Here is a 12569-nt window from a genome sequence, read left to right on the forward strand (position 1 = left end):
ATGGGTCCTCACCTGCGCGCTTAAAAGGACTTATCAATGCTCTACTGCAGGCACACACGAAAGGTTAATAAAAGGTTTATTTACAAGGAAAGGGGAAATGAGGAAATATACAGCTCTGGGAGAAAAGTGGGAGACAAAGTTTTAAATGAGTCCTACCCAATCCGCCGATCAGGAATCCCAAAATGGCGCTCTGAGAGCTGGCCGCCAGCCAGGAGCGATGAAGCCAGGAGGCCAGCGATCACGAGCCAGGGAACCCCCTAGGCCCACGTGTTTGGTTTTTATATCCAACCTGGCTGCCCAACTCCACCTTCAGGTCCCAGCCACCCTCCCTTTGGTGGTGATGGGATTTGTCTTTCCCAATGTCTTGATGGCTTTAGTCTGGAGTGGGGGTGGAGTCCACAAAGCCTGTATGGGATTAACTCAGGACATCATTTCCCCCTAACAGGGGTACAGAGATGGAACTAGAAGTACACAGCACAGACCAGTCTGTGTTTGGGAGGCACAAGGGTTACTGGAAAAGGCAGTGGTCTTGAACTCACTTCCTGAATTCAAATCCCAAGTCTACCATAAATCCTTAAATTACTTGACCTCTATTTCCATGTTTATAATCCAGGTGGTCAAATGAGGGAACTGATGTGGGACAAGAATAGAAAACAGGAAAGGAGGCCTCACAAGACTAAAACCTGACTCACTCAAGGAGGTGGGGGTCGAGGGCAATAACATGACCATTAACCCAGCTGTAGAGGTCGTGACCCTCAGGCACCAGGGCCTTATCACAAGGCATGAGACCCCAGCAGGATCAGATGCTATAGGGAGTGGAGCATAGGCCTGAGGGTAAAGATATGGAGATTGGGCGCACCCTGGAATCTCTGGTCCCTTTCTAGTTTTGCTGTTACCCAAGGTCAGCAACAAGCAGGTTACTCCACGGAGGAGTGACCCCTCCCAAAGAGAAAAGGACTATATCAGTGCAGTCTCTGCACAGGCTCAGGGCCGCACTCCCACTGCCCACCTGTGACTATGCAGGTGCTTCTTTTCACCAACTTTCTCCCTGTGCAGGGCAGCAGCTTCCTGCCTGCCCATGACCTGTATGTACCTGCTGGGACTTCACTGACCTCCCTCAGCAGAGGTCACTCACTTCAAGGCCGCCCGCCTGCAACCATGCAGCCCTCTCTGTCCCTTTCCCTTTCCCTAATAAACCTCTTCTTTAAATATGACTAACATCTCTGTCTCATGAAGAAACATGCCTGGGGAACTCGCCGCGTGCCAATGAAATGGGAGCTCTGGTGAAACGTTTCCCAGAGTGAACCCAAGGACCCGCAACTTCACAAAACTCCATCAGAACCAGTCCTAGAACTATCAAAATATGAGAAGGAAGGATCAGAATAGAATTTTTTCTTCACTAAAAAGCAGGAGAATGTGGAGTCTCCATGGTAGCCTAGTTGTTAAGTCTCAGTGCTACCACCACAATGACCTGAGTTCCATTCCCAGGCAGGGAGCTACCCACACAGCACAGCAGACCTCTCCTGTTTCACCCCCTGCTCCCCTCAGCAGTGTATTTCAGTCAGTCTGCCTGTTCTGCTCCTCACTCTGGTGAATCCTCTCACCCCCTGCACCTCTGGCTTAGACCCCAGTTCTTCTACGCAGAATAAATAAATAAAAATCTTACAATAAAGAAAAACTTCTTTAAAAAAAAAGGCAGGAAAATATTTGGGTAGCTACTGTGGGTGACCCAGAAGTGAGTTCTTTCCAACTCATCTTAGGATGAAGCAAGTCTAAATGCAATAGGACATAACGTTTGACCTGCAACAGGCTTTTCAAGCTTTGCTGATGGAACAAAACAGTAAATGTGGCGATGGCTTCTCAAAGGCTAGTTTTCTTAGGACAATCTCTAGATGCCCATGTAAGATTTTTTTTTTTTAAAGATTTGTTTGTTTGTTTATGCAAGCACTGGGTACAGTCAGAAGCGTGGGAGGGTGAGAGAATTCACCAGAGCCAGAGTGGGGAACAGAGCAGGCAGAAGGACCGAAGTACACTGCTGAGGGGAGCAGCGGGCGGCAGGAGAGGTCTGCGCGCCATGTGGGACCCTCCTCTGGTGGCCGGGGAGCAGCCGGGGATCGCACCGGCGCCGCAGAGGCCACGGGCAGCTTCACAACCCAGCGCTCAACCGCTGCACCACCGGGAGGCCCCCCATGTAAGATTTTTGAAGGTTAGCTTCTTCCCACCTCTTGGAGCCTGATCCTTAATCTGAAATATGTCCGAGACCTTTATGTATCTTGTTTTGAAGGGCTCTGATTTAAAATAGGCCCTGCTATTTTCAGAACATCTGTGAGACTATGTGGAATTCCTTTCAGTTTGGAGACTCTAATCATGACAGAACTAAGAGAAAAAGGTGTAAAGTCTTACAGACGGCAAGTATTTGGCAGGACAAGCAAGTCCCTCACAGTCTCCTGGGACTCCTAAGATGATTCTATTTACTGAGCAGGGAGAGACTATTTTCCCTGCAGGACAGGTTTCTGGAAGGACTAGACTGATGAGGTCCTTACAGAACCAGAGAGTAATTCAACGGCCCTGGATGCGCTCAGAAGCCAGGGCCCAAGCTTCTATTCCTTTCAGACATTTTCATCCAAAAGATGCTGTTAGTTAACTGAGCGACTTAGTCTTTTCCTAAGAGGGGTTAAAGAACCTTTAGATTCTCAGATTATTAATTGGCAGTCATACTTTGACATAATAGAAAGTGAATGTAGTAAAGGCTGAAGAAATTCTGCACAGCCTGTGTCAGTTAAGAGTATCAGCTGGTATGGGGCCTCCCCGGTGGCGCAGTGGTTGAGCGCTGGATTGCAAAGCTGCCCCCAGCCTCTGCAGCGCCGGTTCAATCCCCGGCTGCTCCCTGGCCACCTGAGGAGGGTCCCACGTGGTGCGCAGACCTCTCCTGCCGCCCGCTGCTCCCCTCAGCAGTGTACTTCGGTCCTTCTGCCTGCTCTGTTCCCCGCTCTGGCTCTGTGAATTCTCTCACCCTCCCACGCTTCTGACTGTACCCAGTACTTGTATAAATAAATAAAAAAATTAAAAAAAAAAAAAGAGTATCAGCTGGTCAAGGGAACAGTCTACAGAGATGTGAAACACCGACTAGTCCCTTCCTGAGAGCAATAGATAAACCCTAGTGCTGCTGTCAGCAGGAGTGCACAGGCAGCCTGAGGAATAGGTCACCCCTGGCAGCTCTGGAGAGGCTAACTTCCCTGCAGACAATAGGAAGGGCAGAGCGAATGGGTAAGAGGGCCTATCTGGGAAAAGGAAAAGCAGCCATTAGCACACAAGGAGGGCCAGGAAAGTACCTGACTTCACGTACCAAAGCCTTGGTTGGATCTGGGGCACTGAGTCAAAAAATGGAGGAAAAGCAAATGTCCAATCATTGAGATTTACTAGAAAGGTCAATTAGTGGGTGAAGCAACTGGATTAGGTGCCGGCATCTGACCAGACCAAAGCAGGTGAAGCAGAGAGAGAGTACAAAGTCCAGGTCACCGCTGACTTTCACACCTACGATCAGACACTTGAGGGTGGTGGACTTAGAACAGGCAAGAGAAACCATCAACACCGCTTTTGTCTCTGGGATAAGGGGCTTCTGCTTATTAATCTTTCAGTGTGGGTGGATAAGGGCTGCAGACACGAGTGTGGGGGACAGGGAGAGTGAGCCAGGGATTGTCTTTACACCACAGGCAAAGAGCCAGGGCACATACAGGGGTGAAATGGGGAGAAGGAAACGGGCTTGACCAGCTCTACAACTTTACCTTACACGGTTTTGGGCCATGTCACTTTTCTGTAATGTAAATATCGAAGAGACTGTAGGAGAACAGTATATATATATACACATATATATTTTAAGATTTATTTTGTGCACAGAAGAACTGGAGTACAGGCCAGCGGTGTGGGGGGTAAGCAGATTCACCAGAGAGAGTGGGGAACAGAACAGGCAGACTGACCGAAGTACTCTGCTGAGGGGAGCAGCAGGCGAGTCAGGAGAGGTCTGCTGCACCATGTGGGTTTCTCACTGGCCAGGGATCAAACTTGTGCTGCAGTGGCTACGGGTAGCTTCATAGAGCTGCGTTCTAACCTCTTGCACCACCAGGGAGGCCCTATATATGCCTTTAGAGTCAGATCAACCCTGGGTTTGCACTCCACACTCAACTGTGTGTCATTGAGCTCATCACCCAATCTTTCTGATCCTTCTGTTTCTCTTCCATAAAACAGATATGGTTCTAATAATATCAGTGAATTGGTGGATGTAAAGATCCTGGCACAGACTTTGGACCACAGTAGATGGTCAATAAATGTTTCCTTCTTTCTTCCCTAACTACTTCTGTGTATTTTGTGAGAAAACAAAAAGAAGTCTCTCTTTGGGTGTTGTTTAAGGGAGAGGGGCTTGGTATGATAACAGACCATAAAGAAGAGGCTGGCTTTCCAATAACAGGTCTTGTGAACTAACCAAAACAGAAAAGTAACTTTGATTCATGTAGTATTTTCAGTGTACTGAGTATTTTCCATCTAAATTTACCTTTGTTTCTTATGATAATCCTTCACGGTGGACAGAGAAGTTATCACTTTCTCCATTTTATGGATAAGAAAATTGAGACCCAGTGTCTTTAAGAGCTTTATCTTGGGTCCCTTCTGCTCCCCACCCTTTCCACAGCTTCACATTATCTCTTCAGCATGTGCAGAATAAACTCAGTGAAGCCTGACTGCAGGGAAGAGTAACCCAGTTTAATTCTATTCTGACTGGAAAACTTTGTTATGAATAGGTAAGTTTAGGCCCTTCCAAAATTCTAGATTTGTCATTAGTATCTCTTCAATTTAGCACCTCGAGTTATCATTTTCAGGGGTTATAGTGGAGAAAAGTGAAGAAAATGAAGCTATTTTCTCTATAAAAGAAAAATTGAAATGAATTATCATAATTTCAGTTTGCACCTTTGTAGCTATGAGCTTAGTCACAAAGTTCCTTTGCCTTATGATCTTGATTTGTTTCTCAGATATTATTATGTGGTGGAAAAGCAAAGGGCACCACAACAATAAAGGTTCTCCCAGTCACTCCCTCTAAAGACATGTGAAAACGGAACTTCAGATGAGGGAAAGTGGTAACTTGAAGTACTGTATATAAAGGACAAATGGATTATTTAAAGAAAATATGGCCTCACCAGCAAGGCCTTACCAAAATGCTGCTCACAGCAAAATTACTATGAGTTTAAACTCCAGTGGAGGGACCTCCCTGGTGGCCCAGGGGTTAAGTCTCAGGTTGTCACCACTGTGGCCTGAGTTTGATCCCCCGGCCAGGGAGCTGACCCACATGGCACAGCAGACCTCTCCTGTCTCCCTGCTGCTCCCCTCAGCAGTGTATTTCAGTCAGTCTGCCTGTTCTGTTCCCCACTCTGTCTCTGGTGAATCTTTTCACCCCACCCCCGCACCTCTGCCCTACACCCCAGTTCTGCTATGCATAAATAAATAAAGCTTAAAAAAAAAAGGACGAAACATGAACCCCTAGCCTCTCCCTCAATTCTATATGAATCTGCAACTTCCTCTTTGGCTGCCACTTGAGGATTTAGAGGATCTGGTTGGAGCACTTAAGTGTCTCAAATAACTCCCTAGACTTGCAGTGCTGTGGTGACAAGGCTATTGAGTTTTCTCCACAGGGTCTGTAGAAAATGGAAAAGGGGTGCAGTGCTCCCCACATTACACTAAGAAGACAATTTTCTCTTTTCATTATTCATATCTTGTCCTTATAGACCAGACTATTTTCTTTTTAAAGATTTATTTATTTATGCATACAAGAGCTGGGGTACAGGCCAGAGGTGCAGGGGGAGGGGGGGATGAGAGGAGTCACCAGAGACAGAGTGGGGAACAGAACAGGTGGATTGACTAAAATACACTGCTGAGGGGTGCAGTGGGCAAGACAGGAGAGGTCTGCTGTGCCGTGTGGGTCACCTCCCTGGCAGGGGATGAAACTCTCATGATGTATAGCTGCAGATAGCTTCATAGTGCGGAGACTTAACCCCTTGCACCACCAGGGAGGCCCTACTTTATTTTCTTAGTACAGAATATATTCATTGTACTAAATGCCTCTACCTTGAAACTTTGTCTTCTAAGATATAAATGATGTATACACCTCCTGTCTTGGGTTCTAAATTCGCTTGTTCTCAACTCTCATAATATAAGGTTATAATTTCGAATTTCTGAAAATGCATTAGAATCACCTTCAGATTCTTGTTAAAAGGCATTTTTCCTCCGGACCTCCCCGGTGGTGCAGCGGGTTGAGCGCAGTGCTGTGAAGCTGTCCTCAGCCTCTGCAGCGTGGGTTCGACTCCCAGCCAGCCAGGGAGATACACACAAGGCGTGGTAGACCTCTCCTGTCTCGCCTGCTGCTCCCCTCAGCAGTGTTTTCGGTCCGTCTGCCTGTTCTGTTCCCCACTCTGTCTCTAGTAGATTCTCTCACCCTCCTGTGCCTCTGGCCTGTATGTACCCCAACTCTGTATAAACAAATATTTTTTTTTTTTAAAAAAGGCATATTCCCAACTCCAGCCCCTCCAGATGATTATTGAATTAGAATTCAGAGAGCAGGCAGTGACCCTGCTATTTTGAAGCAGTCAGAGGGAACTTTGGCTCCTCCTTCCATTTAATTCCAGTGAATTTTTTTTCAAGGTCAGCCATATTAGCTGTTAGTTCCGCTAATTTGGTCCTCTACCAGATTTGCTTTTAAGAGTTAATGTTAAATTTCACATTAATTTTCCTATTTGTTAGTGAGAATAACTAAGAAGAGATTCTGGCAAGTTTTCAGAGCTGACAACAATAATCCTGAAATAATGTAGTGATATCAGATTACCATATTATGTTTCCATGGTAATACAGCTTTACACCTTAGTGGTGTGGTGTTGCCTAAAATAATAAAACATGCCTAATCTAGGGACACTGGGAAAGTAGCACCTTTATGCAATCCAGTAACAGAATATATTTGAGTAATGAAGGTGCTAAAAAGAAAACTACAGACCCAAAATGGCGGGATTATGCTAAACCCACCAAGACTTACTACCTAAACTAACTGCAGTTTCAACCCCCACTTCCACCCCAGGAATGTAGTCTTTACTGGTCAGGGTGGAATTTTCTGGTTAGCACCAATGAGGTAATCTTTTCCATTCCCATTCCCCAAAGGAAGATGACATAATCTGCCATAAAACCTTTTCCCAGTGCCGGTAGGATTTTGTATGTAGAGAACTATAGTATTTACATTTTCTGAAATATTCTGATTTAGGATAAGATAAGCTGAGCAACCACCCTTTTTCAATTGGTTTTCAATTCTTAGGGGTTTTGATTTGGTTAAAGGGTTAGTTCCCACATAATAGCTCTAATTTATTAGTTTATTAGGTACCTTGCATTTATAGATATCATGATAATCCAGTAAAGTTGCTATCGTACCATGCTCCAGACAAGGAGAGTTAAAAAGGCTAGGTGTCTTCCCAGAGTCATACAGCTAGTAACCATGGAAGATGTAATTAAAACAAAATCTGTTAAGCTCCAAAGCCTGGGCTCTGAAAACTAAAATGTTTTAAGCTCTATCCACCTCCACCTAGACCAAGATGATCTGTATATAATATTTTTCTTTTTTTCCAGTCTAAATCCCTTTTTTAAAGAGAAATAATTTTTGTTTATATTTAATATATCATAATTGACAATGAGTACTATCTTTGTGTGCATTGAAGCAGTTTATATCCACATGTGATATACACAAGTGCAGTACATTTGGACAAGAATAAAAACTTAGAGGAGAACAGCTTTCACCAACAATCTTTGTTACCAGATAACATCATGCAACTTTATCTTTTTTTTTTTTTTTGCATACAAGAACTGGGGTGTAGGCCAGAGGTGCACAGGGTAAGAGGATTCACCAGAGACAGAGTAGGGAGCAGAACAGGAGGATCTACTGAAACACACTGCTGAGGGGAGCAGCAGACAAGATAGGTGAGATGGTCTGCTCTGCCCGTATGTGGATTAGCTCCCTGGCCATGGATTGAACTCAGGCCATCCTGGACATAGCCCTGAGACTTAACCCTTAGGTCCCAAGGAGGCCCCCTCATGCACCATTACCTTTATCCTTTATTGTTTACATTGCATGCACTAGGAGGACCCACATTACAAAATGTAAAGGAACAAAATAAATAGCAATATTGCACAATGGGGCCTCCCTGGTGGTGCAAGGGGTTAAGATGCAAACTATGAAGTTATCTGCAGCCACTGCAGCACCCGAGTTCCATTCCCGGCCAGGGAGCCATGCACATGGCGCAGCAGACCTCTCCTGTCTTGCCCGTGGCTCTCCTCAACAGTGTATTTCAGTCAGTTTGCCTATTCTGTTCCCCACTCTGTCTCTGGTGAATCCTCTCACCCTGCCCCCACCATGCCTCTGGCTTGGAACCCAGTTCTTGTATGCATAAATAAATAAATCTTAAAAAAAATATTGTGCAATGTTCCTGGCATATGAAGCAACAGTACACATTGTGTTCAGTGTATTTGTTGCCTAAGGATAATTACTGTTAAATGCATTTTTCTGTTAACATCTATCACAGATCAAGGCAGATTCTGAGATAGAGAACTGGTAAAAGGTGGTGGTGCCTTTTATTTCATTACTATTTGAAGATCCTTATGTTGTCTATCCATTTTTTTTAATACTCCTATAAAACTTATAAAGTATTTCATTCAACTTTGACTAGTTACTATATTATGCAATACATAGACTTGACCCCTGCTTATGTACTAAATGCAAACTTAGCTAACCACAAGCTCCTTCAGGGCAGACACCATATACAGTTTCTACATCTTTTTTTATCAGTTGATTAACTTTTTTGTTCTTTAAAACTGCTTTTTTTAAAAAAATCACAAAATATACATTCCTCGTAAAAAGTCAACTCATAAAAAAAGGTATAAAGATCAAGTAGAAATCCTTACTTTTCCCTTCCCCTAACTACAAAGCTAATATCTAAATACTCACTTGAATTTGCTATGCAGGCTTTCAGAGTTTGGCTAGATATATGCAAAACGTTTAAATTTTAAAAGTTCAGATTGTACTACGATACTGAATTGGAACTTTTTATTTTATTTTATTTTTTAAAAGATTTATTTATTTATACATACAAGAGCTGGGGTATAGACCAGAGGTGTGGGGGATGAGAGGATTCACCAGAGACAGAGCAGGGAGCAGAACAGGCAGATCTACTGAGATGCATTGCTTAGGGGAGCAGCAGGCAAGAAGGAGATGTCAGCTGTACCATGTGGGTTAGCTCCCTGGCCTGGGATAGAACTCAGTGCTGCAGTGGCTGGTGATAGCTTGATAGCACTGAGACTTCAACCCCTGCGCCACCAGGGAGGCCCTGGAATTTTTTTTTTAACTCCACAATTATCAACAGAAAGAATTCTGACAATACAGATACAGATCTTCAAAATATTTTTTATCAGCTTCATACTGTTCTATTTTATGGATAACTTATAATTTATTCAACCAGTTTCCTACTGGTAGACATTTATATATATTGTGTCCAATGTTTTGCTGTTACAGCTTAGTGAGCAGTCCAGCAACAGGTCCTTTGCTATTTAATTGCATATAAAGAGGAGCCTTTGCATTAAAGGCATTAAAGTTTCACTCAGTGATTCCACATGCCTTGGTGGATACTAGGGGTGCTAGAAAGGTGGTGAGGCACTGGTGCTTCCTACCTCTGCTCCAAAAACAATATCTAGCCACTCCTGTCCCACTCACAGGGTACAGCCTATGATCTTAGGAAGTTTAGCTTGCAGGACGGGGTGGTCAACCGTGTCTCCAAGCTTCACTGTGTTCCCCCTTCACACTATCCTTGAGGTCTCTTCTTTCCCAAACTTGGCATCAGTCCTGGCTTCATTCCCAAACCAACCAGAAGCAGGAGATGCTCAGGGAGTTCTGGCTGTGTTCTCTGGTTCCACTGGGGACTAAGCCCAGTAGGCTCACTGTAGAGTCTAGTGCCCCATTGGTTTAGGAAATATTTATTTATTTATTTTTCTTTTTTTTTTAAGATTTATTTATACAAGAACTGGGGTATAGTCAGAGGCACAGGAGGGTGAGAGAATTCACCAGAGAGAGAATGGGGAGCAGAACAGGCAGATGAACCAAAGACACTGCTGAGGGGAGCCAGAGGGCGGGACAGGAGAGGTCTGCCGTGCCACGTGGGTATCTCCCCGGCCGGCCCGGAATTGAACCCACGCTGCAGAGGCTGCGGACAGCCTCACAATGTGGCGTTCAACCCACTGCGCCACCGGTGAGGCCCTTAGGAAATATTTAGACTCATGAGAGCAGAATCCCCAAGTGAATGGGAAGAAGGAACAGTAAGTACATATTTCATTGTGAAAAAGGAATACAAAAGGTTAAGGATTCAGAGTACTTTTAGGAAGGGCTAATGGCATTGGGGCCTGTATAATTTAAATTACATACCAAGGAAGACAAAAAGAAATCTGATGGTCAAATACTCAAGTTATTCTAAGGGAGGGTGGGCCTAGAATAGACAGATGGCTTGGATTGACAGTGAAGGGTACAAAAACAGGCAGAGGAATTCCTTTTCTTTTACTACTTTCTGAAAGTTCATCAAATGTTAGTGAACTTCAGGAGCTGGTGAAATTGCAGATTCCTGGGTCCCACCCTCAAAGCTCTCACTCTGTCCTACTCACTCAGTCCTACTGTCCTACCCACTTGAGGGTTGGCCTCGAGTATAAGCATTTCATACACTCTCCAGGCAACTGATATTGCTTGGTCTGAAGATCAAATCTTGAAAATTCTGCTGTTTTGTGATTTGCCAGGTATGTCACTTGTCATTCACAAGTTGAACGATATATGAGATTTCTGAGAAGAAAAGCAGCTAAATTGCTTTGTTTACTTCTAAACTTTCCTTCTAGAAAAGGTGGGAAGGATGAAAGACTGAGGACTAACGAGTTGCTTCTCTTAGTACACCTCCTGACATTTATTCAGAATGTTAAACCATGATTGACTCTGGGAAAAAGGAAGGCCCAGGTGGTATGTGTTGCCTCTGCAGGTAGTTGCTGGCCCAGGCAGGAAGGCTTGGCAGTCAATCACTTAAAATGCCAAAGGGGGCAAACGCGAACATCTCTGGGTTCAAGAAATAGTGAAGCATTTTATACAGAAGACTTAATTGGTCTCTCTCTTGCAAAACAAACAAACAAACAAACAGCAGCAACAAAAAGCAATCACTCGATTTCTCTTTTCCAGGAAAAGAAATGGGTAAAGTTAGCAAAAACAGAAAAGGAAAACTTAGTATTTGTGAGATGTTGGCATTTTGGCTCTTACGTAGGTATTTTAGTGGAAACAGCTAACAAGTCAATGTTCCTGGGGAAAACGAACCCACCCCACCAGAGAGGAGGGAAGAAGTCAGAAAAGCTGGCGCTCTCCAGCCTGTCCCTCTCCAGGGCCCCATGCAGTCAAAACCTGGCTGTGTGTGGGCTGCAGGGAGGGCAGTTTTGCATATGCAGTGGAGAAAAGCTGGACAAAGGGTGCGTGGAGGACTGTGTCTTTCTTTTTGCAGGTTTATATAGATTTAATCTTCATTCTAGGAAGAATTTCCAATTAAGTTGGAAGAGAGAAGATATCATCATGCAATCTTTGGGTGTCAGCATTCAGAATGCTGGGAGTAGCACCAAGCTGGGGAGTCAGCCTCCCATGTCCCTGCTCTGACTGCGGTCATGAACTCATTTGCCTGGGAGGAGACACAATAGCTCCTAGATGTATGACACTAGGGGATTAGATTTACTGACCTTCGAGGTCTAATCTAATGAGATTAGAAGTTTAGTGAAATGCTTTTTGTGGGCATTCCAAAAGCATGAGTCAAATTGAATTCTCTAACAAATGAATTAAATGAGAGTGTGTAGGGATGCATGGTTGTTACCTGTCATGTCTCAGTATAGGGGTGGGCAACACACTTGTCAGAAGCCATCCAAACTCAGCCAGGGTGTGCAGCAGAGGGCCATAATCTGTTTTGATTTCACAGCCCTGTGTGAATAAGCATAAGAGCTCATAGTCTAATGAAAAAGACAACCAGCTACATAGCAATTATAATGAAGGGTGATGGGAGTTCACTCTCCTTTCAGTAGCATTTCACTGGGGCACGCTCTTCCTGGGCTTTACTTTCTACTACCTGTGCCTTCTAACCACTGAACCAATTTCAATGGTTCAATCTGGGGATCAGAGTGGAGAGAGGTTTGCATCTGGTTCTTCATGTTTGACCCTTCCTTTGGTCTTGCTTGAGAATCACGCTCTAATGTTTGGAAGACTGAGACTTTGTATATTTTTAAAAAGCTCCGAAGGTGATTTGGAGCCAAGAAGTTTATAGACCTCTTTTTCAGAAACAATGGTCAGGGGCTGGAAAGTAAGGGCATGAGAGGGAGTGAGGATTGGGAAAGATAAGAGGAGCTTGGATGAAGACTCTTTTTACACTTTTTCCCTATTTGGAACGAATTTTCACTCAGATAATTCTTCCTCCAAATCCTTTTCTCTTCCTCTCTGG

The 12569-nt window shown here is 44.3% G+C and overlaps 1 protein-coding gene across 2 annotated transcripts in view; it reads right to left on the reverse strand.

Annotated features, from left to right (window-relative positions):
- The window catches only part of RFTN2 (raftlin family member 2), a gene marked incomplete at both ends in the record, with an annotated part of 52683 nt that overhangs the window by 8623 nt on the left and 31491 nt on the right, over positions 1 to 12569 (reverse strand). For both annotated transcript variants that reach the window (XM_084245970.1, XM_084245969.1), the window contains one exon: positions 11952 to 12055. In XM_084245970.1, the coding sequence (XP_084102096.1) occupies positions 11952 to 12055 (104 nt within the window). The remainder of the gene's footprint in view (positions 1 to 11951; positions 12056 to 12569) is intronic.

Source organism: Talpa europaea, assembly GCF_964194135.1.
Source record: "Talpa europaea genome assembly, chromosome: 1".
In the NCBI taxonomy this organism is placed as follows: Eukaryota; Metazoa; Chordata; class Mammalia; order Eulipotyphla; family Talpidae; genus Talpa; species Talpa europaea.